The 27,996-nt window shown below is 41.1% G+C and overlaps 1 protein-coding gene across 1 annotated transcript; it reads left to right on the top strand.

Annotated features, from left to right (window-relative positions):
* Positions 1–6: 6 nt before the first annotated feature.
* On the top strand, positions 7–27,996 carry LOC149353043 (ATP-dependent RNA helicase DDX55). The gene is made up of 16 exons (XM_089582237.1): positions 7–276; positions 4,946–5,083; positions 6,524–6,678; positions 6,764–6,857; positions 12,822–12,877; positions 14,956–15,145; positions 15,219–15,343; positions 17,472–17,561; positions 17,648–17,740; positions 18,009–18,123; positions 20,935–21,014; positions 21,108–21,196; positions 21,266–21,392; positions 23,208–23,295; positions 27,649–27,780; positions 27,842–27,996. The coding sequence occupies exons 1-16, from the start codon at positions 175–177 to the stop codon at positions 27,878–27,880; spliced, it is 1,713 nt and encodes a 570-aa protein (XP_089438363.1). The 5' UTR covers positions 7–174; the 3' UTR covers positions 27,881–27,996.

Raw genomic sequence — 27,996 nt, 5'->3', positions numbered from 1 at the left:
CGCAAACACACACACGTGTTGTGACGGCTGTACTGCGCGTGCTGCTAGGTGCTAGCAGGTGGAGTCCAATGTGCCGGAATGTTTGTAAATTGATTGATGCACTTGTTTCTTTTTTGTCTACGTTGAAGTTTAGTATCGGACGCTTAGAAGAGCACTGAATCACATTTTGGAACTATGTCTGAGAACGTTGATTCTTCGTGGACGTCGTTGAAGATACACGACGAAGTTCGCAAAGCGGTTCAAGAACTCAAGTTTGACAAAATGACACCCGTTCAGGCATGTAGCACATTACTTTTTGAATTGCACAGCAGGATGGGTGCCTCTGAAGATTTGAAAACGACAGATTATAGTTTCGTGTACCTGTTCGACAGCTCCCAACACGAAAATGTTGATGCATGCTGTCCACATTACTTGCACTTGCTGATGCGCGTTTTGCTTTCTCAGCTGATTTGCGAAAATCAGAATGTAAGGCGTTGATTACTCAAGTTGAGTGTGAAGCGATATGCAGTGGTAATGCGAGTTTTACCGTAGTGCACGTGAGCTGTTAGGTATCGATTGTTTACATCTTAGTTTGCCCACTTCGGCCGTTTACATAAATTGTTTGCGGCTATGCACAACATTGCCCGTGTCAGTATCGGTAAAAATAGCACGATTGGCATTGCTGGGTCTTTTGTTTGCATAAACTTCCGCTTTGGGCACGAAGCGAGGACAACAGACTAGAAAACGAAGCAAGCGCTAACTTTCAACGGTTTGTCCAAGCAGAAAGGCAATAAGTACACATTGAAATAAAGATGATATCCGGTCATGCGCACAAAATACTGTCTAATAGAGGAATCTCGCGCGTCTGCAGTGCGATAGAAGGTGTACTACTTATGAATGTGGTAGGCATTTACTATCTCCCTAACAGTTTGATTACTGTGTAAGAAGATAGCTTCACTGTCTTCTTGTAGTGGTTCACATTTGTATTCCTTACCATGTAAGCTCAGGTTGGAAGACGGGCTCACGTTCGCTCACCAGGGCACTCATTTAGACAACAGCCTGATTGTCTGATGTAACTGCTGCCGCAGGAGAGGGGAATCTTATAGACTACTTTTATGGCATGCCACAAAGGGAGACTGATGGTTTATCGTGCAGCCGTTATTGTTATGCCGTTCGCCACCCTCCCTGAATGCTGAACAGCTTGGCAAATTGTGCTTAGCTTCTTTCGTCATCATACCTGGCGCCAACTTTTTTAGGGCGATGGGAAGTGCAGTGAACGTACAGAATCATTGCGAATTTCTTCCGCCCAATCGTTTTGGGATTGTGCATTTCTTTCTTGAGCTTGGTTGCCAACCTTCCATATAGAGAACCTATTTTTACATCAGGGTAACCCGCTTCTTTCAGTCTAGTTACCTGCCCACGAAAACCTTCTTCAGCCAGGTGCCCGCATGACTTGGTTACTGCTGACTTAAGCGAAGGGCCAATTTTGAATGTCCTGAGGCAAAATTCAGTAAAGGCTTCGCTGTATGTGGTGCGTACATCCAACGTGTTGTTCTCTGCCATGCTGATGTTTAGGTCAAGAAACTGAATGCACCAGTTTACAGGTTCTTCGGTTGTAAACTCAAGCCCATGGCCACATGATGCGAAATTTCCTAAAATCTTCCCAACACCATCATTCTGCTCTCTACTGTTCATAAATATCAACTAATCATCCGCATGCCTGCAAACGCCTAGCAATAAACTGACAACTTGGGCTAGTTGGTATAACATTTTTTGCAGTGGGTAGCGCTAACTTTGACAAATTGTGTGTTTGATAACTTTGTGTGGCAACCCCTTTCCTTTTAAAGCCTATCCCGTCTGAATAATAAAACAGTTGAAAGTTTAGTGCTCGTTCTGTTCGCCGTCTCTCTGTCCCTATCCCAAGCTCTTTCGTAAAAGTTAGCGCTACTCATTGCAAAAAATAGCTACCACTTGTTGACCTGGAGCCAGTTTCAATGATTGGTCCACCATGCTCAGAAAGATGTTGCTGAAAAGAGGTGCAGCTCGCAAGCTGACACGGATCCCTGCTTTTTGGACAACAGCACCATCTTTCCGCTTAACAAATGCCAAATTTAGGTACATAGAAAGCACTTCCAAAAATGCTCCCACAGACATGCTACACTGTTTGGTAAATTTATATGCATCTGTCTGCCCGTCGAAGCAGGCTTTAACACTCCTCATAAGGCCATTGTGAGGAATGGAGTAGTACAGGTCCACAATGGCCACACTAAAAATGTGGAAACGGCCGAGGTTCTGTTCCTGTGGAAACACTTTCACAATGTCAGAATTGGGCACTTAAAATGGATCCTCATACACTAAATGCGTAGGCACCTTCTGCAGAAACCCAGACACTACATGTTGCCATGTTCCACGTTTAGAGACAATGCTGTGAAACGGAATGTCTGCCTTGTGTGCCTTCGCTGTGAAAGAGACTTGAAGCATGCTTCCCTTGCTTTTTTCACGTTTTCGCACACTTGGTACTGGTTAACTTCATTCAACAGGGCAACACGAAATTTCTTTCTGATGACACGGAAGTTCTTTCTAATCACCGTATCAGCCTTTCTGGAGAACGCATCTTCTGTCATAATAACAAAAAAAACCCTCTTAGTCTGATATGTGGTGGGTGGGAAAGTCTTGTGTCTGGGGCACCAGCATAGCTGAGAGGCAATCCGAGACATAGAGCTAACATTGATCCTCCTTGACATGGTGGGCAATATCCCTTTATTTATTCCCTTCCTGTTTGAATAAAGCTCCATTTGAGATTTAGCACTTGTTTCGTCTTCTTGTTTGTTGTCCTCGTTTTCATGCACTATGATGTATAGTGGGTGCAGTAGAAGCTTTTGTTTTGTGCAAGCATTACGTCAATGTATTTCATGCGCATCATCTGCTGCACCTGTTCTGCAGGAAGCATGGGGTGGGTACATTATAACACACAGTTGGAAGTTGCAATTGAGTCTCAATTCTGTAAAACACAACTTGAAAATCAAGTGAATTCTCAATAGTGCCAACATTTTAGCAACTGCTGTGTGCCTGCATCTGGCATGTGTTCATGTCTTAGTTGTTAGTGTATAGTTCATGTGACGTATTACTTTTTTTCTGGTATCCTGTGTGTTGGAGGAGTACCACTACCCGCATGCTTAGCATGAATGCTCGAGTGCATTGTTTGGGCTGACATTAGCACTTCTGAGCGCTGGCTTTTGGGTTGGAGATCATGCTGCATGGTGTGCTTGCAATGGCTGATAATACTGGATAGTTAAAATGGTATCGGCCCCACCGGCCAATGCTCAGCGGCGATAATGTCAGTCTAGGCCATGTGCTCGAGTGTTTGTGTTTAGTCTCTGGGCGGCGGTACATAAATTGGCGCTTAATTCCATGTGAATCAGGATAATGAAAGAACAAGAAAGGCCTTCACTTACAAAGTTGTGTTCGTTACCTCTGCCATAAAACTTGATAAGTGCACAAAGGTCAAGCCAGGATCTCAGTCCAGGTGTATTGAAATCATGTTGCCTGCATGCACACACTTCTATAAGCTCTTCTTGAAGCTGTTAAAGACAACCATCAGCAAGCAAAGAAGGAATGGAAGTGGGCAAGACGGGCAAATTCTTTTGAAAACAGCGCAAACAAGACAAGGATGCAAGAGCAGACATACACATGGTCACTGTGTGTGTGTGTATCTGTTCCTGTGTCCTAGTCTTGTTTGCGCCATTTTAACATGAACTGCCACCAACTTGCCCAAGCTTCTGCACTGGAAAAAAATTCTTTACACTCTGATTAAGGCTGACCCAAAACATGAGGAAAATTTCTTCGTTTCCTTGCTCTAACCACACAAAACAAAACTGCTTAGCAGATGACATCTGCATGGAAGGAAATGAACCTCATTATCCATTGTTTTTGTGTGTTGTTTTTGTAATACTGACTACAACAAGTTTCTGTGCTCGTAATCAGAGACCCAAGGTAGTATAATAGGGCTATGGACGATGCAACGTTGCATATACCAGACTACCACAAGGGCATTTATTTCTCAGCTAAACCTCTGTGTAGTTACCCCTATGTAGTGCAGCTACTGAGCATATCTGCAGTATGGCAGTCCTGATTGCCATATTGACTGTCAGCTTTGAAGGAATTTAAAATTGGTGCATCACTTTAGCATTTCCTTGTGTTCATTCACATGAAGGTAAATTACCAACAGGCAACTTTTTACGTGTGAAATTAAAAGTTTCAGCAGCATTGTATAACTTGTGCCACTATGGGAAGGTGTTCTTAGAGGGGGGTGGCTGGGAGATGACAGGTGCCAAATACAGCATGCATTCTTTGAATTTTATTTTTAGGTAAAGTGGGGGTCAGTGTGCCTCTTCAACTGAAATTTCTCGCTTTGGGAACCTTTCATGATTTCTGAAGTTTGGCAGTTAGCTTCTGGTGTTTTGTGGTCTGTTTGTCTAGTCTTTTGCAAGTATTACACATTGTGATCTCTGCCTTAGATATGATGTGCTGGATATTGGCAGTATTCAGCCTTTCATCTTTTTTAAGCAACTTTTAGAAATGTTCCTCATTACAAGCAAGCCTGGAACAGAAACAGAGCTCTATGGTTTATTCTTTCAAATATTACATCGTCTGGCATGTGTGAGTGGGAACGGTTATCCCACACTGAATGCCATAGTTGACTTATATCACAATAGTTTTTGTACACTATAAAATGTATGAAAAAAAATGGATTGTTTGATTTGATTTGCTAGTGTGCAATACTTAAGTGTGAAAATTAAATGCCCATATGGATAATCATGGTAATAAAAAAAAAGATGTGGAACTGAAGTTTTATTCAAGCCTTATGGATTGTCCTTTGCATTCATTGTTTGTGTGTCTAAATCACGAAGGTCTACATTCAACAACACAAGTTTTATCTTGTAAAAAGCTTTTTGTTCTTATGCAGGCAACAACGATCCCACTTTTCTTGTCAAATAAGGATGTTGCTGTGGAAGCAGTGACAGGCAGTGGTAAAACACTGGCTTTTTTAATACCACTCCTAGAGAGATTGCTGAAAAGAGATGAGCCACTTACAAAATACGCGGTAAGTGGGGTATATTTCTTCACGAATCTTGTGCTTGTTATTCGCTTGTACTAGTGAGGGTTTCCCAAACACGTTGAAGGAAACAATCATGTAATCAATCAAGAATTGTTTTACTGTTAAGTTGGGTATTGTATGACATTTGAAAGGACCATTGCTTTTTTTTTTTTTCCTTGACTTGCCATAGGCTGTTCATTGCAGGCAGGTTCTTAAATTGCTGGCACTCAAGTTTTGTATAACTAAAAAGCCTCAAGTCGTCGTGCATTGATTATAGGTTGGTTGTGTATGAGTCTGCCTCTAATGCCGCCTTTAAAATGCTGGATGCAGTTTACAATCTTGGGCAGTGCCTTACCATACAAGATCCTGTTTACGAGGAATCAAAACTGTTGGTCCTTGGAACACAGGTGACACCACACAGGTCTGGCGTACACTGTAAAATTCACCTCACAGAAAAGACACCTATCCAATACCTTGTACTCAACACATCTAGATCCCAACTGTTTTCTGTTTGTCCTTTGGCGATTCCATCCTTCTCCATCACAATACAAACTTGCTTCAAAACTGAACATATCATTTAAACATCCGCTACCACTTTGTGCGACGTGATGAGACGTTGGGAACTGTGTGGTATTGAATGTGACATGTCCATCATAGAAGTAGGCAAGGTGGCATCCCTTGAGATTATCAGAGAGCACTTATCAGTTGAGTAGAAGTACAACTGTGCTCAGTTTTGAACAGATGCTTCTAAGTCCTATGTCATGTCCTGTGCTGCACAGGGCCCCAGTCTCAATACAACCAGAAGGATGGACAACAGCACAGATGTTTTCAATCCTGAGGCATATGGCATTCTTGTGGCAGTGAGACATATCTCCTAACCGAGAATTACAGAATCTATTAAATTTACTGACTCATTAAGGTGTAGTACCAGTGAACTCGGCAGAAACCACCGCAACGACCCCATCTTGAACACGTCAGTTGTCGCTGCGTATGCACGTGGTCTCAGAATAACACTATGCTAGATTTCTGATCACTGCAATATATGGAGTAACAAGCTAACTGATCAAAATGCTACATCAGCCATATTTTTGTTTTTTCTTGTGAATCTCTGATGCTAGGCCACACTACCATGCACTTCCAGCCAGTGATCATGGAGCTATTTTCATTATCGCCATCACGAGTCTGAATCTATTGGTCAGAAAAAAGTGTTACATTTTTAAATACAATTTCGTCAGAACTAAATGTGTCTCGAGTACTGATGAAAAAATGTCAGCATGATCACAAAGAGCCTGTGAATTTTTACAAAGAACAATTATTGAATAGAGTTGTCCTTAGTATCACTTTAAATTAGATGTGAATATCTCAATCTATTTTTTTTTGGTAGATAGTGCACGCAAATCAAGTATTTGAATCCAAAAACCTTGCTACTTCTTTTCTTTCCTTTAGGTTGGCGCTGTTGTTATATCTCCCACAAGAGAACTTGCCACTCAGATTTACAGTGTTCTCAACCACTTCCTTCAGTTTGTGCCTCAGTTCACGGGGCAGCTTCTTACAGGTGGCTATAATCCCATAAATGATGTCAAAGCCTTCAAGGAGAATGGGTAATGCATCCTGTGTTACTGTTTGTGCAATTAAAACTTAGTATATTTTCTTGTCTGTATTGTATATGATGACTTGTTTTTGCAGGGCTAACATAATTGTGGCAACACCAGGGCGCATGGTGGACATGCTTGAACGCAAGGATGAAAACTTCAGCTTTGCTGCATGTGTAAAGCATCTGGTATTGCAAGCTCCCTACTTTTGTGCTAGTCTGCTCACACTTTACAGACAAAATGCATGTGGTATAATGAAGGGTATATTCTGGCAGTCTGCTCATGTATCTTGTCTTTCGTGTGCCCTTCTTCATTTGTAAATGTGTAATGCCTTTCTTAAAAATTCCTAAGCAACATGGTCGGCTCCTGGGCCCGTGCAGTGAAGCTCTAATTACACCATTGGCACTCTTACCTCAAGAGGTTTTTTTTAATGCAATAACATTTAGGTTGTCTCATAAAAAATTTTTGGCTTCTGTCATAAAATTCCCTGATTGGTCAAAAGAGGTCACATAACCTTATGACGTCATCGCAACCTGCCCACCGGATTGTGAGCAAACTGCCCACCATTGCTAAATTCAGTGCAGTTGCCACGTGCCCACCGTGGCACTGCATGTGAGCCTTATGGGAGCTTGGGGAAAGCAACCTGGGTCTCACAAGCCCCGCCGGAGGCTGTTCTCGAAACAGCCACCTGCCGGGGCAGTGGCGCATCGCTTAACTGTTGTACCATTGCGCCAGTGGTGGTATGACGACTCCTGGCCATCTCTGAATGCGATTGAGAGGGTCATGACGTTGTCAACACCTGGTGACCACCAATGCACCAGTCATAGGACACTGCCAAGTGTGAAAATCTAAGGACCTCCAATTTTTGGAGGTTGGCCCACCCGTAGAAATGCCTAATGCCCCCCCAAATATTTTGGAAGTACGCCCACCCCAGAAAATAGATTAAGATGGATTTGTGGGGATCGGTGGGTGGGATTAGTATAATCCCATATGATGATCCAATGGAAGGTACTGGAATATTGTAGAAGGCGAGGAGTCATGCATACCATATAAGGGCAATCGCAAAAACAACATTAGACACTCATTGTAGACACAGTAGCAGGCAACATAAATGCTGTCGCATTTTCTTCTTTAAGAATGTGGTTAAGAAGGGTCCGGTGTTATTTTCTTTATTCACATCTCCTCTAAACACTCTCATGAAGGGTATTGCATATGGTGGGGGATACACTCTTATTAATAACACTGTAAACATGTGTAAACACTGCATAGAAACTTGGAAAAAAACATTGCAAGACGAACAAAAGAAGCATGACTAGATGTGCAAAAAAAAGGCGAGAGAGCATGAACCGATGTCATTATGCATTTCCATCGCTGCAGGCGAGCTGTTGAAATTTTTTGATGTCCATTTCTGTGGCAATGTCTGGCCGTAAATTGTTGCATTCAGTGACAGTGTGGGAAATGAATGGGGTGGCATAAAATGATGTGTGACAGGTTGCATGTTTTTGGAAGGGTGATAATGTCCTGGAACGATGACATGGGCTGACTGAAAGAAATTGTCTTGAAGTGATGGATGATGATAAGAAGGAGGAGGAAAGGCGGGGAGGTTAACCGGTAGATGAAACCAGTGTGCTACCCTGCACTAGGGGAAAGGAATGAGGGGATATAAAGGTGAGGGAGAGATAAGAAAACGCAGAAGACGAAAAGGCTCCGGCAAAGTTACAGCCTGTCGTGCAAGCCCGGCACTTTTAAGAACCGCAGGTGGGCCTGACAGGCCCTCACTGCCGATGATATGATGATAAAGTTCCTGGAAAAGTGTTAAGGGGCACTGAGGAGATCTTGAAGTTGGCCTATATTGATAGGTTGTCGTAATGTAATGACAAAGACATCACTTTCACTGAAAATGGAGTTTTTATAAGTCGGAAGTATAGATGTCGCCATCACTGGTTGATTTTGTAAGTGCACTATATCTGTTGACACAGTTATTTAGCGCGAATCCTGGAGGCTAGGCTAAACCACCGCTCACTATAAACTGGTGATGACAGCGGGTCTTTCGGTGTAGAGCATGATTTTTAATCAGATGGTGGGAAAACTTAAAGCAATTTTCTCTACAACAAATGTGGCTTTTGCTGCCGGACCAACATCAACATACCTAGAAAAAGCATTAAGGGTGTGAATAGAATGTAAGAAATGTATTTCGGAAGAATCAAACAAGAAACTAGTCCTTCTTGCCTTGTTTCAGCTGGGAATGCATGGTCAACAGTCTTGTCTGCGGCAATATTGTTATGTGAAAAAGCACACTTGCGGAATTTTGAATATCCCCTATTTGAACAGCAAAAACAGGGTTTGGATTAAAACAGTGAAAATGCAGTACTCAACATGAAATGCACATTAATAGAGAACAGGAATAGGAGTAGAATAGGAAAAAAATAAAAAAATATTAAGAATATCCCATGATATTGGGCTAGAGCGATTAGCATAAGTTGTTTCAATTTTTTCTTGAGTACTTTAGGTGTTCCACATGATTTAATTTCATTGGGTAACTGATTCCAATTGTTATACACATGAAGTTTGCTGTAAATTTTCTGTAATTGGTTTTGGTTTCAGGTATAAGAATGTTTGCATTACCAGTGAACCTTGTATTATTATGATTAACTAAGCAGTGGCACTCATGAAGTTGACAATAATTTCGTATACCAAAGGAGTGAAGTTTGAAAAGAATGTCATGATTAATTGTATTAAATGCCTTGGTAAAGTCTATAAATACTGGCCCAACACTAAAATTCCGCTATCTAAGACTTGTATAATTTGATCTCTAAGGATAGTAGTACTAATTTAATTAAATAGCCTGGCTGAAATATGTACTGGTCCGGAGACAGTAAGTAACAAGTCGTGTGTTAGATGAGTTACCAGAAGCTTTCTAATTGCTTTACTGCAAAAAGGTATTATGCAAATAAGTCTATAATTTGAGATATCTTGTGCGGTGCCTTTTCAAAGTTGTGGGGCGATTTTGTTATCCTATAGGTTGTCAGCATAAGTGCCAGAGGAGAATACCACATTAATGATGTATGCTAATGCAGGTGCTATAATTGAAGACATTAGTTTCACAGTTGAAGGAGCATACCATCTAAACCAGGCCCAGTTCTTAAGATAGTTTTGGCATCATTGATCTCATAGGGCCCGAAAGGGAAAGATAAAATAAGTGAGGGATCTGTGGCAGCGAATATGGGGAACAATGAGTGACTTATCATCAGCTTGGGAAATGTGTGCATTGAATTCTTTAACTATGTCAGCCGAATCTGTTGGAATTTGGGATCCTGCACTAATTTTAGTGATGTCGTGTTCTCCTAAAGATTGATGAAGAAATGTTTTAATAATTTCCCAAGTTTTACATGTATTATCTTTAGATTTTATTAACTTTTCTTCAAAGTACTTACATTTAGCCTGTTTTAAGAGTGGATTAAGCTTGTTAGAATAAGAGGTATACTGCATCTTCAGGTTCATGTTGAAAGGTTGAAGGTTAAGTTTTTAATGAAGATTATGTCTTCTATTGATACTATGCAGTAAATCTTGAGTAATCCTAGGGTTTCTTGGCGTTGCAAACCAACTTGTAGATGTGCTTGCTTGTGTAGAATGATCATAACATTCTTTGATTTTTGGAAGTAAATTCTTAAAATGCAGTCGTTGGATTAGTGCTACTAAAAATGGGTAACCATTTAATGATGGCAACCGAATTCAACAATTTGTTTTTGTCAGTATGGCATATGTTGTTCTTGCGTGATTCAGATCGCTGTGCTGTTTCAGTGAGGACAGAAATGGAATAACGATCCGTTATTTATGTTAGCCATGCCAGCTGTGGGGTCATTGGTAAGATTATATAGTGCATGATCTGTGAGGGATTTAGATTTGGTTAAGGGGCAAACATTTGTCAGCGCAGTTATTAATGATTGGAACCCATGGCCAATAATGCAGTTAGTATATTTAGAACAACAGTTATCGTTAGGGTTTGTTATATCGATATTTTTGTCACCAAATAAGAGAATGTTTTTGTTTTCGGCAAGGAGTTGATTTAGAATGTCTTCAAAATGGGAGCAAAAATGATTGTAAGAGGATGGCAGCGAACAGTAAATGGATCTGATCACTGTACTATGGTTATTAGCTAAAAAGAGAGTACTGTCGAATTCTAACCAAACAGATTCAATATTGGAGCACGAGAATGAGAGGTCAAGGTGGTGGCGGTATGTTTCATTGCCAAGAACATACATGGTTGATCCACCATAATGGCTGTCATCACGGAGGCAAAATTCGGCGTTGTTTTGCAGAATATTATATAGGCTCAAATTGTTAGTGGTTGGCCAGGTTTCCAAAAGGCATATGATAATGAAGCAGTGATCTGAAGAAGAAAATATATTAATCATGTCATCATAGTTATCTCTTCATAGTTAATAGCTATTAATCATGTCACCATCATAGTGCGCCCCAAAGTACTGATATGTAATTGTATGTTCAATACTATCATTATTAATGATGTAAATTATTGAAATGCAGGAGCGACTACGAGTAAAGGACATAAATTTTGTTTTAGAGATGTTTAATATTGTTAACCAGAATGAGCACCATGAGCATGCTGTATTCAGATCTGATTGAAGGGATAGTCATTCAGTGCCATTAGTAATCTTAAGGTATATTGCACAATCGTAAGCAAATAATCTAAGTCAGGACATAACACAGCTTGGTAGATCATTAATATGGATTATAAAAAACAAGGGACTGAGCATGCTTTCTTGGAATACATCACACGTGACATGAATAGAAGAAGAGTTAGTGTTAATAACAAGGTGAACTGATTTCTAGACAAAGGGAAGTTTTTAATCCATGCGACAACATCAAGGTCAATATTAAACTGTGTTGCTATAGAAGCCTGTGGTAGGTAACTTGGCTGGGTGCTACAGCAAAGTTGTGGAATATTCTGTTGGCCTTAAAGCTTGAGTAGAAGTCATTAGTAAAGCCATTGAGTTGCGTATTGAAAGAAAAACAGTTGCAGAAGCTGTGCCAGTACTTGAAAGTCATATGTTTTATGTAGGTAATGACTTGGCTATGAATGGCATGCTTGAGAAGTTTGCGAGTAGTGCTTGTTAATGAGATGGGTTAGTAGTTGAGAAGAGAGGAGTGATAACTGGATTTGAAAAAGAGTATAACTTTTGGTTGTCTAGTAGTCATTTGGAATTAAGTCATCAGGTGATGATTGTGGGAATGAGCAGGATAGAATATTGTGAATGCTTTGTGATGTATTCTTAACTAAGAATATTTAAGATCAAGTGATAGAGCTAGAATTCTCATTTTGCTGAAAATTATTTTGAGCATGAAAATATCATGTAATATGGTCGATATACTAAGAGGTGAGCTGTCTTCATGGGCAAATACTGATAGATTTTAAGCATAGGAAGTGCTGTATGAGCCACATTGCAGGGCTTAGAAGCAAACCTGAGGCCCCGGGAACTTTTGAAAAGTGCAGTACTTTGCCTTTCATGTATGTTTTTTTTTTATTTTACCAATTCTTAGTCAGTGCTAGCAATCTTTGCATGCAACCTCACTTATATGACGATGCATTTCTACCACTGTCATCACATCTGTCAAGTGATGTCACCTGAGAGTGTGCACACCAAAAGGCAACAAATATTGTTACAGGCTTTCTATGTCAGTGTTCATTGCTCAAGGGGCATTCTGACCACTTTTTCAAGTACCTTTGCCGTAGACTACCTAACCACACTGTCAGGTTGGTGTATGTTCATAACGCACACACTGTCAATACACAAAGCTAGTCGAATGTATTTTTTGGTGTGGTAAAGAGGGAGATAACTGAGGTATTTAATTTTCGTCTTGTGCATTTTCAGTAGTATTGAGAACTTGACAAAATCTGCTTTGATTCTGCGTGATGGCACCTGGTGACACCAGGCATAAAGAGATCAAATCTGCTTATGCTGGTGGCGGTGCATTATAACTTCAGCACAGAAGTGTAATTGCTCAGACATTTCTCATGGAGTTAGTCAGTGTCAAAGCTTGCAGGCAGAGTTTTGTGTCCCTACTGTGTTTCATGAAATATGTTTGAAGAAATGCTTAAGTGTGCCCTAAGACCTTTGCCTTTCTTATGCCAGGAAGTCCTCGTGTTGGATGAAGCAGACCGTCTTTTAGATATGGGATTTGAAAAAAGGTACTTTTGCATGTTTTCACCTACTCACTTTTTCCTCCTTTTAGACGCAAGACAGACTTCATGTTGCACTTTCCAAAACATTAAAAAAATGAATATCACGAATGTCAACTCAGTTGCAAGGTGTTTTTTCAGAATTCATTTTTAGAATAAATTCACATTATTATTTATATAGCTGTCATTTACTATATTTTAAAATTTAGTTTTCCAGATCTTTTTTGACATTGGCTTCTAGAATTTTTCAGCAAATGGATAATAGAACAGCATAGCAACAGGAGCATTATTACGTGCCTATAGCGTTTCTAGGGGCAGCTGGCTTTATCTTAAAATGTTGTGGTCAGTGATTGCAATGCACTGCTTTTGGTGAGCAGGCGAAAACATTAGGAATGCTCTTTCAACATATGCACTGCTTGCAGGAAATTGTAGCATATCCTGCTTGTAGTGGGAATTGTGGGGAAGTCTATAATATGGAGCCTCCAGAATTACAGGATTCAGTGATTTCCATGACATGTAACCTGCTAAGCCAAAAACATTGGTGGGCAAAATCAGAGTCTTTGACCTGGTCTCAGCAACAACCTCCATGTCGCTGCATTCAAATTTTCAGTTGTAATGCTAAGTGCTACATGCGCACTTGTTTTTTTTTTTTTCTATGTCTTGCTCAGTCTTGGGAACATCTGTCAGGGGATTAGATTTCCATCCATCGTTTGGTTACATGTTCCCTAGCCTTAAGCAGTCAGCTCTTTTATTGAAGGTTTAACTGCAGCAAATTGATCTTTTGCCATGAAAACTTCCCCTCTTTGTGCCTTCATAAAAAGATGTTTAAAAAAAACCTTAGTCACACGACTTCCACTTATCTGCTGATTACATGCTCCAGGGCGAAGTTGTGGGTGGTCTAGGCAGTTTACCACAAATACTGAGGGGTCCTTCATTTTCAAGTTTTAAATATTTTAAAATTCGGGGAGGCATAAATCAGGCATTATTTTATTATTCTAAAGGGGTAAAAATTGTCTTGAAACTGTTGCACAATTAAAGCTTTTTGGGGTCATTTTTGCTATGAAGAGCATTTACAATGACAGCTTGCTTTGTTGTGAAACATACAGGATGTTGATTTAGCAAACACCATGAAGGCTAGATTGCCACAAAAAAATGTTAATTCAACTTGCATATCTTCTTTTTATTTCTGCAAACATTTTTTATTTCTTTACCATCTCCAGCTTAACACAGTAAATACCCTCCAACAAGTGTATATAACCATTCTCTTTTTGGGCCAGCTTCCTGACTCGCTGGAGTGACGCTGCTCACAGGCCATGGCCGTTGTAGCTGCTTAACGCCTGAAAGAATCTAACCAGTAGCCATCTCTAAACAGAATTACGCAGCAGCATGCTACGGAGGAGTGTGCGAGCAAGAAAAAGTCTCTGGAAAGGACTTGCCAACTTTCGCGCACGATTGGGGTTTCTCTGCTCTGTGTAGAAGTGTAATATTTGGATCAGGTGTTCATGACGAGAGGATGTAGTGATTAAGCGAGTTTGTGTACTCACCTCTGAAAGTGTTTCAGAGCCCCTTTAAGTCAAAAAATTGGGCTAATTGGAAATGGTCATTTGAATTCAACCTTAGTAGGTTACATGTGTTCTGTTTTCTGCGTTGTATTTTTCTAAAGCCCCAACAATTATGAATAATATGCCACCCGTGACAGTTAGTTAACTGGTCAAAATTTATAGTGATTACATCATTAACCAATAATTAGCATATTAATCAGTTGTCTAACCCTGATAGTCTCTTCACAAAGCCATGCAGACAAAATGAATTAGTACATAAGTTGCTGCTATGTTAACGTTATTGATCTCATGTCTCTCTTAGCTTACCAGATGTATGTACACAAGAAGAAATGAGATTGGGTGGACGAAGTGAAAAAAATTGCTGTTCTTAATGCAGGGCATGCTTTAGCATAGTGTGTGTGTGTGCGTGCGTGCGTGCGTGTGTGTGTGTGTTGGGGGGTATAGGTGAGGCCATTGCTCTGGCCGTTAACATTTTCCTCTGCATTTTTTTTGTGTTATCTGCAAATCTTTTCCCTTCACATGCAGCATCAACACAATCCTGTCGTTCTTGCCCAAGCAAAGAAGAACAGGCCTGTTTTCCGCTACGCAGACAAAGGAAGTAGAAGACCTAATTCGTGCTGGGCTTCGCAACCCTGTCAGTGTCACTGTGAAGGAAAAGCCTACTGAGTGCAACCACACGCAGCGTACTCCTGCACTGTTGAAGAATTTTTACATTGTAAGAATTTCTTCTTCTTTTTTGCAACTGTGAAACTTGTTAGCCTGAGCAAATATTTTTGCATCTTTTTCAGCTTTGTGAGGCTGACCAAAAGCTCAGCACATTAGTGGCCTTTCTGAAGAGCCATTCGGATGAAAAGCACATGGTTTTCTTCAGCACATGTGCCTGTGTTGAGTACTTTTCAGCAGTTCTTGTTCAGTAAGTACCTTGTTTGCATTGGGAAGTGGCAAATTTTGGAGCAAGAAATTTACAGTATTGGAATCCTCTCTGCATTTTCAAGCTTTGCACCATTTTTTATTTGTCTTGTGTACTGTAACTTATGTACTCACTGAGTAAAATTCATGATGCAGCTTTTCTGTTTCACTTTTTTTTTGCCTTGTAAGCTATCCAATATATTCTACGTTGTTAAAATATGTTTCCATTAAAACTATGTGATGGCAAAGTTAATTTCAGCTCAAGCGTTATTTTTGGTCATGTTTTTATTGCTTGTTGCCTGCCAAGAAATTGAGTGGCTTTTTGTGTGATAAAAAGCTAAAAGATGACAAAGAGATGAAAGTAAGACAGCTTTGGCTATGTGCGTGATTGCGCAGACGTAAACTGATCACACTATGGCCTTCTAACGCCATCTTCGCGTTGCTTAATACAGGGAGGTGTGTTATGGGCCAGCAGGTAGTGATCGCTAGTGTGGTTCATTGTGATCACACAATATCTTGAGTTCTTCCACTACAGGTGTGATTGCATTTAGAGCAGCAACGTTCTCTGTGAACTTATGTCCACACCTGTACATGTTCTTTGATTAGGAAAGAAAGTACAGTAAGAGCTTGTTAATTTGATCTTCAAGGGACTGGAAAAATGTTCGAATTATATGAAGTTCGAATCGTTGAATTACTTCTTAAAAAGTGACAAGAACCGCATGCATCATGGTAAATTTATTTGGTGAATGACTGCAGTGGTCGCCTGCTTTTGAGACATGTGACAGTTACTGTATTTTACACTTCAATCAATGCTTTATCACATGCGCACTGTTGGGAGCGTTGAAGCACTGCAGATCCACAATGAAAACAGCCTTTGCGGCTTCATTGTGCGACGTGTTAACAGTGGAGCCCTCTCAAAAGCGGCTGCGTTGAGTGTGAGAAAGCTTCCTTGCACAAAGAGCGAACGGCACGTGCCTAGCGTGCAGTTTCGGCATACTGGAAGAACCATGTGGATGGAAGCGAGAGAAACGTGCAGTGGTGCCAATCGGCATCCTCAGTGGCCCGCAGCTGGGTTTGGTTGGCTGACTGATGCACGGCCAACGGCCGCCGTCGCTGCAGGCTTGCACAAAGCTTAGGAACGAAACCTAAACTAAGCAGTTGGACTATTCTCGGGGGACGGGGCTGTCCGTTTTTTGTCACGGCTGCTGTTTCGCGTGCAACTCTGCAGCATGCAAATCAGGTTTCAGTAGGGCTGTTTTGATGATCCCTTGCACTGCCAGTCGTACCTCAGTGCGGCCTCCCTTCAGGAAGCCGTTCACATTAACCGGTGCGAGATGCATAGCGTCCAAATTAGCAGGCATCCGGCGCCATAGACTTGCATAGGCGTTAGCCAGGATCATGCTGGCTGTTCGAATTATCCAGATTCCCGAACTAACAGTGGTCTAATTAACAAGCTTTCTGGCAGAAGTGCACTGTTATCAGTTGCAATGAAAAATGACATGTTAAATTGCATGGTATAGGGGTTAATAATTGTCGCATTGTTTATTCTGCCACTGCTGTGGCTAGTGGTAATGGTGCTCTGCTGCTGACCTGAAAGACGTGGGTTCGATTCCAGCTGCAGTGGTCACAGTTTGGTGAAGGTGAACTGCTATAGGCCCGTGTACTGTGTGGTGTCAGTGCATGTTAAAGAACCCCAGATAGTCGAAATGTCCAGAGCCCTTCACTACGGTGTCCTTCATAGCCTGAGTCGCTTTTGGACATTAAACCCCCTAAGCCAAACCAAACCATTATTTGTTCTGCAGTGTTGTTTACTGTTGTTTACATATTTCATGTGTAGTACTGACTGCTGCGTCACTGAGAGGGCCGGGTTCAACCCTTCCATATGCCATTTGCCATTTAATGAAATAGAATTTTACTGTACTTAATGTAGTACTAAAGAAAACCCGCTGCCAAGTACCTCTGTACAAAATGTGGGTGCAAACAAGCCAGTAGTTGGCAGAAATGTTTAAATGTCTCCTTCTGAGCAGCACAATAGTGTGTAAATTAAAAAGTACCTCTCTGTGGCCCTATTTACAATCCTGTAGAGAATGTTAAGGGAATTGCTTCTAGTTTCAAATGGGCGTCTTATGCAGGCTTCTGAAAAATATGACTGTTATCCACATTCATGGCAAGATGAAGGGAAAGAGACAAAAGGTCTTCAACAGGTTCATGAAAATGGACAAGTAAGTGATTTACTTCTCATGCAATGCATTTTTAGACTGTTAAAACGAAATATTTTTCACCTTTATTCACCCTTGACTATTCGCAGAGGTGTGCTTGTCTGCACAGATGTTATGGCCAGAGGAGTTGACATTCCTGACGTCCAGTGGGTCCTGCAGTATGATGCACCAAAATCTTCCAGGTTGCTTTTTTTTTTTTTTTCACCCGGCCTTTCTCCTGTACATGTTGAAAAAAGCTGGAACCTCTACTGTTTCGTGCGCTACTAGCAGCATGTGGGCGATTCTGCCTTTTCATTGTCGTATGTCCATGACAAGAAAGGTATAAACTCAATGAACAATACATCATAGTCATAATATGCATAATCATAGTCATCATAATATTTTTCCCAGAACCTTACCATTTGGCATGTCACGTGTTGTTGCTTCATATTGTTTTGTCTCTTGGTCTAGCTCATTCATTCATCGTTGTGGAAGAACAGCCAGAATGGGCAATGAAGGAAATGCAGTGCTGCTACTGATGCCCACTGAGGATGCCTACATTACATTTTTGGAACTAAATCAGAAGGCAAGTTGCCGTCATGCTGTTAATTAAGGGTTGCACCTCAACTGTTCTCATATGAGGGGCTGTTTGAGGATCTTTTAATTAAACTAGACCAGGTGTTAATGAACACAACTTCATCACTTGCGAGAACTTCTAGCAGGGTTTCCTCGGTGCATTTTCTATATTCTGGCTAGGATGCAAACTATTGTGTAAGCTGCAGAAATAGCTGAAATGTCCAGCATGCTCTAATGCTTGATGGCTTGGTGACCCTTCTAGAGGTTGGCAAGTTTTTTACAGAAACATGATTTTTGGCAGCATTGTAAGTGGTAATTTCTGCTTTCTGGTGACTATGCTGTGCAGTGACTTTTTGGAGAAGTGATTATTCTGCAAAGTTATCTGTGTAAATACAAAAGCATTTCCCGTGCCCCCATCTTGACAAGGGACTCAGTAGAAACCTCAGCAGTCATGCAGGCATTGCGGAATCAAGGTGTAGAAGAGTGTTATTTGAAAATATTGCAAGATATTTATAACGACTGCACAGCCACCATAGTTCTCCATAAAGTCAGCAATAAAATTCCAATAAGGAAAGGTGTCAGGCAGGGAGACATGATCTCGCCAATGCTATTCACCGCCTGTTTACAGGAGGTATTCCGGGGCCTGAAATGGGAACAGTTGGGGATAAGAGCTAATGGAAAATACCTAAGTAATCTGTGATTCGCTGATCATATTGCCTTGCTAAGTCAGTCAGGACATGAACTGCAAAGCACGATCAATGAGTTAGACATGCAGAGCAGAACGGTGGGTCCAAAAATTAACATGCAGAAAACCAAAGTAATATTCAACAGTCTAGCAAGGGAACAGCAGTTCGCAATTGGTGGCAAGGTGCTGGAAGTAGTAAGAGAATATGTCTACTTAGGGCAGGTAGTGACCGCAGATCCGGATCATGAGAGGGAAATAACTTGAAGAATAAGAATGGGGTGGAGCGCATATGGCAGGGTCTCTCAGATCATGAATGGCAGTTTGCCAATGTCCCTCAAGAGAAAAGTATACAACAGCTGTATCTTACCAGTACTCAACTATGGGGCAGAAACATGGAGGCTAACAAAGAGGGTTCAGCTTAAGTTAAGGACGACACGAGTGGGCACAGTCAGGCTGCTGCTGATAATGATGATCTTGACAAGGGACCAGCTTATCTTTGCAGCCACAGGGAAACAGTGACTGAATGCAGGCACCCAGTTATCAGTGCTGAGCAGCGCACACATGCAAGAAGCTTTAGTGCTAACTGATGTGGCTCTGGTGGAGTTATCGGTGTGGTGCGTGACATCAGCCCCTCATTTTGATCCGGCTCCCTTTAGTTGGAGCTCAGCGTAATGCAAACAAATTTTCGGTTACCTTGGAGTTTGAATTATTGAAATTCGACTGGGTTTTTTAGAGTGCATAATACTAAACGGTTTCTTATGAACCTCATCTCACATATTCTAATCTCATTATATAGTGGTTTACGTTTCTTTGTACTCTCTCACTGTCTGATGTTTTGAGTTCTGTTATTATTATTTTTTAGATAAACTGATTATACAAGAGATTACTTTGGTGCAATACAAGTCAGCTGTACAGCCTCGCGTGATTTGCGGGTTATTGCATTCGTTTCAGTCATAATGGCCAATAAATTTTTCTGGGTTGACGGTCACTTAGTCTGCAATAAAAGTGGTGGTGCAATATAGAGGAACTCTTCGGCTAGTTGAGCTCATGTTTTCTTTTCAGCCTTCATATGAAAATGTACCATGTTAGAAAAGTTTAGCCAAAATGATCACCTGAAGTGATCACCTTGAATTCGCATCGCACTCACAAAAACAAGCTGCAGTCTGCTCTAGAGATGATGCCCTCTTTGTCTCTTAAATATCTCAACTGTGAAAACAAGGGAAAAAACAAGGGGCAAAAAGTTGCATAGCTTTACAAAACTTTTTTTTTTTCTGTTTCAAAAACTTCTGACATCACTTAGTCCATGGCTTCAATCTTCCTATTGGCAATAACTTCTAGACTATATTAATATGTTAATTAGTTAGTTTTAGTTAATTAGCTACACTGCTAGAGCCGGATACAAGTCAAGAAGGCAGCTGCGAATGCTCCTCAATGGTGGCCCTTCAGTCAGTGGCGTCGAGCAGTTCAATGCAGCAGAGGCTAGGCAGGAAAGGACACAGTCCTTTGCCCTCATGCTGTGGGGAGTGGGTTGTTCTGGCTAGGGGTGCGGAGGGGCGGATGGGGGTAGGTTGGAGATCATACGTAATCATACACTCAGTATGTCTTCATCCTGTTCCTCTTCATGTGTCTCTTTGTGTCTTTGTCCATGTTGGCGGCCTAGATGCCGTCAACACCTTCTACCCAGCCGGTTCCAACCTGCTTTTTTTCGCCCATTCCTGGTTGTGCTGGGAAGGGCGAGCCCGGCATCGTGGTCACGTGACATTGTGATGTGATCGCCCTCGCAACCAATCAGCAACTTTTGTCGCTAATGCAGAATGCAAATTCACATGATGTGGAGTGCCATGGCTGACAGGCAGAAATTGCATTGAATTTACTTGAGTTAATTTAATTGCCACGGTGGGCAAGTTGTGACGGCATCGCAAAGACACGTGACCTTGTGTCATTGCCCTCTTGACCAATCGGCAACTTTTGTGACTAATGGACAAGAAATCGCATGACGTAAGCTCTAATGCTATTGCATTAAACTGTAGCTGGTACCTGGACGTGGAAAGTAAACTTCATGGACAAAGAATGTTTATCACAGATTTTTTTTTTTTTCTGTACTGTGCCGTTTCTTTTAATTGCCTTGTCTCGTAGGTTACACTGGAAGAAATGAAGCCTCCTCCAGTGGTTAATGAGGTCACTTCAAAAGTGAAAAAAATGGCAATGAAGGACAGGCAAGTTGAAATATGTGCTTTTATTCATGTAAATAAAGAAATCCCGCTGGAAAGTGTGCATTTAAAGGTGAGCACATTCTTTTGCCTTTCTAGGGCAATTTATGAAAAAGGAGTACGTGCTTTTGTATCGTACATTCAGGCTTACAGCAAACATGAATGTTACCTTCTGTTCAGGATAAAAGGTAAGGTTAGGGCGTATAATGTGCACATAACACACACAGGGTCATTGCCTCTTTCTTTGAACTTTGCAGACCTTGACTTTGCCAAGGTGGCTGAAGGCTTTGCTCTGCTGAAGATGCCATATATGCCTGAACTACGAGGGAAAAAGATTGAAGGCTTTCAACCCTCTAATATTGATGTAAAATCAATTCCATACAAGTGAGTTATGAGTTTTTGCTGAACCTAACCAATGTAAGTCCACATGCGCATCACATTGGTGTAGCTGCTCAGGTGTTCCGAGATTAGGGCAGTGTGTCGAATCCAGAGCCGTGGCAAATATGTTTTGATGTGTGGCAGAAAAAAAAAAATCACTCATAACTGTTATTCTGGAACTCTAGGTTTGAGTTATTCTAATCAATTCTCAATAGCCTTAGCTCTTCTTTCAAAAAAGTTGCCCACTTACCCCCCCCCCCCCCCCCCCTTTCCCCCCCCTTGTATTGGAGGCTCATGCACATTTTCACAGGGGTTGCCCCCTCAGTCCTGCAGCCAGGCACTAAGCCAGTCAGCCTGGTTTCGAGGGAGGGCCCCTGTTTGGATATGTGTCTGCCTGTGACTGCTTGTAAAAGAGAACTCTGTCAAGCTGGCATATTACTAGTGTTTTGTCTTTGTTCCTTGCATTTCTTTACTGTAAAAATGATAAACTCAATTGAATTAAAAAAATTGGTTGTAAGGCATGGGCACTTTATAAATGTGGCAGTACCACAAAACAGCGTTCAGTTTGTATCCTATGGTTTGTCTATGGCAATCACTGGTAGGTAGCAATCCGCCAACAAGCAGATTGTGGAACCAATGGACTGGAGAAATGCCAAAATAGAGAAAATGAAAGCACGTGTTGTCAGTGAGTAGTTGCCTTGTAAGACGCAGCTTTGGCTAGCATCCACTGGGACATGGTGGTGGCATTGGGAAAGGATGTCCCATCTTGCAGCACAGCAGAGAGAGCTGGCTTATTCTAGCAAGGAAGGGAAAGCATTTGAAGACAACCCATGTGGTGGCAGGCATGCAAAAGTAAGCATGGAAGAAAAACCTAGTGCAGGCTCAGATAATGGCAAGTCATCAGATCAACACCTGGACATTGTCTTTTGTCTCAGGAATACCAAGAACTGTAGTTTAGTACAACCTGGTCAAAGAACTTGACTTGCACAGGGTTTTTGCAAGGTTGGTTTTAGGATAGTTCAATCATGAATGACAACTCTATGCTGAACCACATTCAGAAATTACCTATGTGCAGCTGTTAAAGCAGATCACATAATGTTCTTGCATGATATGGTACTGTTGTTGAAGCTTGAGGGCACTGTCGCCAGCCCAGGAAGGCTTTGTCTAATTCTGTCTGCAGGCAAAGTGACTGCTGCAGTCTTCTTGGGTCACCACCACCTAGTAATTTCTTAGTAATTTCTATCTGTTCCTCAACACACACACACACACACACACACACACACACACACACACACACACACACACACACACACACACACACACACACACACACACACACGCGCACACACACATACAGAGAGAGAGAGAGACCAGTGTATTGAATGGCCTAATTTTGAGCCAGGATCCAAACACTGGCAAATCATTGGGCCAAGTGTTTGGGTATTTGAGTGCACTGCATTGAACTGCAGTAGTAGTTCACTTACAGCAGCTGCTTTCCAGTGTGGTAGGGTAAGAACTTACATTAAATTTTTCAACCCCACTTGCAGGGATATAATAAAATGTAGCACGACTGTCTGGTTCATTTTTGTGTGTTTGCGTAAAAGAAGAGTATAGGTAAGAAGTAGGGTAACAGTGTGCAATCCTGAACTTTGAAGACCTGCACGAGCAGCACTGATGAAGCATACTTCTTATCTCATTTGTTTTTGTGTTGTTTCTGCATGCTTTCAATTAAGTGAGTTCGTTCAATAAAAGGAATTTTATAATATTGAAAACAAGCTGTTCAGTCAAATATATAATATTGCCGTTACGTTTTATTTGCAGAGAAAAAGCAAGAGAAAAACAGAGGCAAGAAAAATTGAAAAGTATGCCAGAGGGTAGTAAGACTGACACTAAAACTGCTAAGGTGAAGGTAAGAATGGCGATATCTGTTTGTTAGCTGCAAAGTCATGCATAAAAATAGGTGTTCCATGTCATGATCTAAGTGAGAATTGATGTGGTAATGAAACTTAGTACGGTTGGGACCCCTAGCCTCCCGCGATTTTATTAAAATTCGCAGATTTAAGCATTTCTCACAGAATTGTATGCTGGCTGCCACAATCTCTTTTTTGATGCTATTGTTGCTATGCGCATCAAAATGAATGACAGTATGATGGAAAAATGACCATTTTACCTTATTTGAACGAACACAAGGGGGTAGTTTAAAAGTGCAGAATTTTGAAATAAATATTGCGATTAAAATGCAATATCAAACTGTTCAGGCCAACCAAAGCCGAGGGCCTGCAAAAAAACAACAGATGGCATGCTAAAATCCGGACACCATCAATACATCGACGTTATTTATAATGCAATACATCAGATACGTGCGCCACAGTCGGGTGAAGCCAAATTACCGATACTGTAATGCATGTAGCCTCCCACACGGCAGCAGCCGCCATCTGTGCATGGCGCCGCTCCTCAGTCTGTAGCGCTGCCCAGACCTCTGCCCATTTGCCTTTCTTTGGTTTTCCTACTCCAGTCAACAGTTGATTCTCTTTACAGCGACTTGCACCAGCTTTTGTCCATATCCATAGCCACCTCCTTCTTTGCACTTGCACGCCAGGCGCGAGTGCAAAGCTGGCTTCTCCTACGGACTATCAATCCTGGTGGCTAAGGTCGCTTTATTTACTTCGAAAAGGTTGAGAAAAAAGAAAAAATTCACACTACATTTATACCTTAATTCCGAATATAATGCAAAGTGCATTCTGAAGAATTATTTGATGTCCCTAACAGAATTTTGCAGATTCTTCTCAATTTGTGGAATTTAAAATTTTCCACTGCAGATAGTTAGGGGCCCTAAATATGGTTAGTGGTCGTTTAAGCCTTGCAGAAATTGTTTTAATTGTGCTAACCTAATCAGTAAATTTAACTGGGAAGCCATTACAGATTTAGAAAGGATTCAATTATAAAGTTGTGATCTGTCAAGAAACCACAAATGGCATAATTTTCATAGTGATGGCTTTGTTGCAGAATTGTTCTCAAAATGTGACCAGACTGCTAGGAATTCGGAAAACTTGCAGCAGTGGCCCAATTTCGAACATGCCGCACCTTGCATTCCTATGCCGGGTGTGACATTGTGTGCCTCAATTTGCCCGGGTGCAGTCACTGTCAGTGCGTGCCTGTAGCCATTGTATTGTTCTGCTTCAGGATTTTGCATGCCCCTTTTAGAGCATAGAGAAATATTCAGCAGAATCTGATATTTACAGAAAAAATGGTGTCATTTGGGGCTTTTTTGCGACTGTGCAATTTTCGCATTGAAACATCGCTTATCTCCAGCAGTTCAAAAGTTCATGAATTATTTCCCAGGTGAGAGCAGTAATGTTTGCTTCATTCCTGCAAGGTGTACCGTTTCTCTTACAATCATTGGCTCGTGATGTATTGGTAGGGGTTGGACTTTTCAGTTTTTATTTTTTTTAAAATTCGGCATACTTTTTTTCGGTTTTTATTTGGGAACGCAAGTTTTGGTTTTTTTCTGTGGAAGTTGTTCTTGAGGAATGAAATACTGACTTTTTTTTTGGTGATTTAATACAACAATCCTGTGTGGCCAAAAGTCAGTTGAATTCTATCTCGGCATTTTTGTCTTCATGAACAATTTATTTACCAGTAATTAGCATGCAGATGGTAGTACTTGTTGCGACAACATACTTTGTCGTGACGCCCATGCACGGCTTCATGTCAATGTCTTGTGTGAAGTTGATTATCCTACTTAACCGACTAACTTCTCTAAGCAGGTGATGATAGTGAACAAACAGTGCTTAGCTAGCAGGTGGCGAGGAGGCGATGATTCCTGGTCGTCAGTTCTCGGAGCAATACCTAAATTTGCACAACTGCGCTGCTTATTCAATAGCACATCATTGCATAATACCCCTAGCTGCAGCACGCTTACTTAATTTCAACTTTGACTGGGTGTAACCCGCATTGAACAGCCAGCCATCTATGCCTTGCATGCCAAGAATACTGACCTTTTTTGGTTAAAACCGAATTTCAAAAACTGAATTCAGCATACTTTTATCTTTGTTTTTTTTTCCGGTTTAAACCAAATTGTCCAACCCCTATGTATATAAACTAACCTCTCAAAGCTGCAAGGAAACCATTCAGTAGGACCCTGAAACATGCTTTATTGAAGTTGCAAAATATGTGCAATATAAAAAGCCACCCCCTATAGAACCACTTACTGTAAGAATTTTTCAAAAATGATCTGTATTGTATGAGTTAATGATCAGAAATTGCCTCCTAGTGATTCCAAAGCAATCCCCCTCCTCACATTCTTTTATGCTGGAGGCTCTAGGTGGCATTGGAAAGATACTCTCAATGCCCTGTCCATTGTGTGTGTAATTATACCCTCATTCACACATGTAGATTTTTTTTAATGCATAAGCGTCACTAGTCCCATTATAAGAAAAGCCGGCGGCGTATGTTTGTTATTATGTGTACTCGCAGATGTTGCAGGAAATCACAGTGATGGCAAGAAAAATAAGGCGAGCTATCAAGCGGCCGTATCACGCACACGACAAGCCGAGCACCGCCACTTTAGGCAGTCATGTACATGTCGTTCGTCTATAAACAGGGTGCTTCACCTAAGACTTTCCAGTTTTTAAAAATAGGTTTTTTTTTTTTAGTTGGAAGAGCGCTTTCTTTGGCATAGCATTGTCAGCGGTGTAGTACATTAGGATACAGCTAAGACGTCCTAACTAGCAGGCTGGTTAACTAATATTGAATATGTTTTTACTGTTACTGTTAGGCTACTTAATTATTGAGAGGCGTGTAGCCAAGCATAAGTAATATCCGTATCAGTTTTTAGAATTTCGAAAATGCGGTTACCCTCAACAAATTTTTGGCTATTTCGACAAGTTACGTGCACTGGAGAGGTTGCTTTGCCTGCAACCTTCTCGAAAGCACATGCATTTTGGCACGATGTAGCCAGAATTTGTTGGGCTACAGCTCTGAGGTTAACTGCATTTTCGAAATTCTAAAAACTAAAAAAAAAATTCTGAAAACGAGACCAAGGCAAATGAGAGTTGCTAATTTAGCACTGTGCTTGTCTGCCTTGCATCGTGTATTGCACACTGTTTTTCGTACTGTGACTAGATGATGCAAGCTAATTTAAAGGTCTTGTGGCAAGAAGGCATAGCACTGCAGTTGGGAAATGATGAGCATGGTAGATGCTGTCTGCTACATTTAGCATTTGCTGATAATGAACTGTCACTGCAATGCCAGGTTCGAAGAAATAAAATTGTAAGTTGGCTTCTGTGGTGTTTACTTTTGCTGCCAGTAGTAAATTTTTCATCTAGAGAATAGCTGCGACTCAGGAATGTGTTGGCTGACTAAATGTGGCCGTGTTAAAGGAGTATGGACATCATGCTTTCTTCTTTCAAATGATACATTACATGTTGGTATACAATGATCACCCCGTGGTATTCGCCTACGACCACTAAATAATTTATAATTGAATTTCTACTTGATACTGTTTAAGTTTCGTTTTCATCAGCCGAACGATGGCTGTGATGTGTAGTTGGTGTTTAGATCACGTGAGGCATGAAAAAAATGGAAACATAACTGCTGATATGTCGTTTCTTGTCACTCCAGCTCTTGAAGCAGGCTGACTTAAGTGTTGTAGTGAATGAAAGCTATGTATCGGTGATTATATTTGTTTTTTTCATGGCTTACGTGACCTAAACACCAACCACACATCTTATAATAAACTCTGACAAATCTCCGGCCAGAAACTCTCATTTAAAACCCAACGTTTCGGGGCCAGCTTGGCTCCTTCTTTTTAAGTATGCATGGAGGGGAGCAAGAGGTCGAAAGAAGGAAAGCGGTGATGCAAAAGGCACAAGGGAGGGTTTAGAGATGTGTCAGAGTTTATTATAAGTCATCAAACCCAGCTTTAGTTTTCAACTACACATTGCAGCCTTCATTCAGTTGATGAAACCGAGACCGAAAAAAGCGTCGAGAAGAAATGAATTATAAATTTTTTAGTGGTCGTAGGTGAATACCATGCGGTGAACCATGTTTTTAATGGCTAACGTATCATTTTAAAGAAGAAAACATGGTGCTTTAGGTTCTTTTTTTTTAAACTTCTGCTGTGACGTGAATACTTGTGCATGTGTTGGCTGTCATTGATTCCAGCAGTGCCCTGCGTACGTTCAGAAAAGGAAAGATTGGATTGCAGTGCCACGAATGTTGTTGCATAATGTACAAACTACAAACCTTCTTGCTTCCTTAGGCCTCATTTGTTAAGAACACCAAACTTAAGTCACGAGGCAAGAAGCGAAAAACAAGAGAAGACTATGAGAATGAAGAGTGGGACGAGTTGGCTTCAGATGCAAGGCTGCTGAAAAAGCTGAAGTGCAACAAGGTAAGCCTAGATTTTGTTTCACAGCATTTGCTTGGTTTCTGAGCTCTGACATGTCTTTCAGATCACAAAAGAAGAATTTGATGAAGCATTTCCAATCTAGAAGAACCCACTTTAAAGCAAGTCATTTCATGCATGACATGCTGCAGGAAGCGACCCTGAAGCTGTTGTCTCCTATTGTTTGTGCATGAAATAAAATTGTGACAATGGTAAAATTTA

The sequence above is a fragment of the Amblyomma mixtum genome, chromosome 3 (assembly GCF_055824585.1).
Source record: "Amblyomma mixtum isolate Tamu chromosome 3, ASM5582458v1, whole genome shotgun sequence".
Classification (NCBI taxonomy): Eukaryota; Metazoa; Arthropoda; class Arachnida; order Ixodida; family Ixodidae; genus Amblyomma; species Amblyomma mixtum.
This window is presented reverse-complemented; position numbering and strand designations above follow the sequence as displayed.

Coding starts and splice junctions, on each gene's coding strand:
- LOC149353043 (XM_089582237.1), top strand. CDS start 175: ATGTCTGAGAACGTTGATTCTTCGTGGACGTCGTTGAAGATACACGAC. Junction 5,084..6,523: donor AGCCACTTACAAAATACGCG/GTAAGTGGGGTA, acceptor TCTTTCCTTTAG/GTTGGCGCTGTTGTTATATC. Junction 17,741..18,008: donor GATGCACCAAAATCTTCCAG/GTTGCTTTTTTT, acceptor CTCTTGGTCTAG/CTCATTCATTCATCGTTGTG.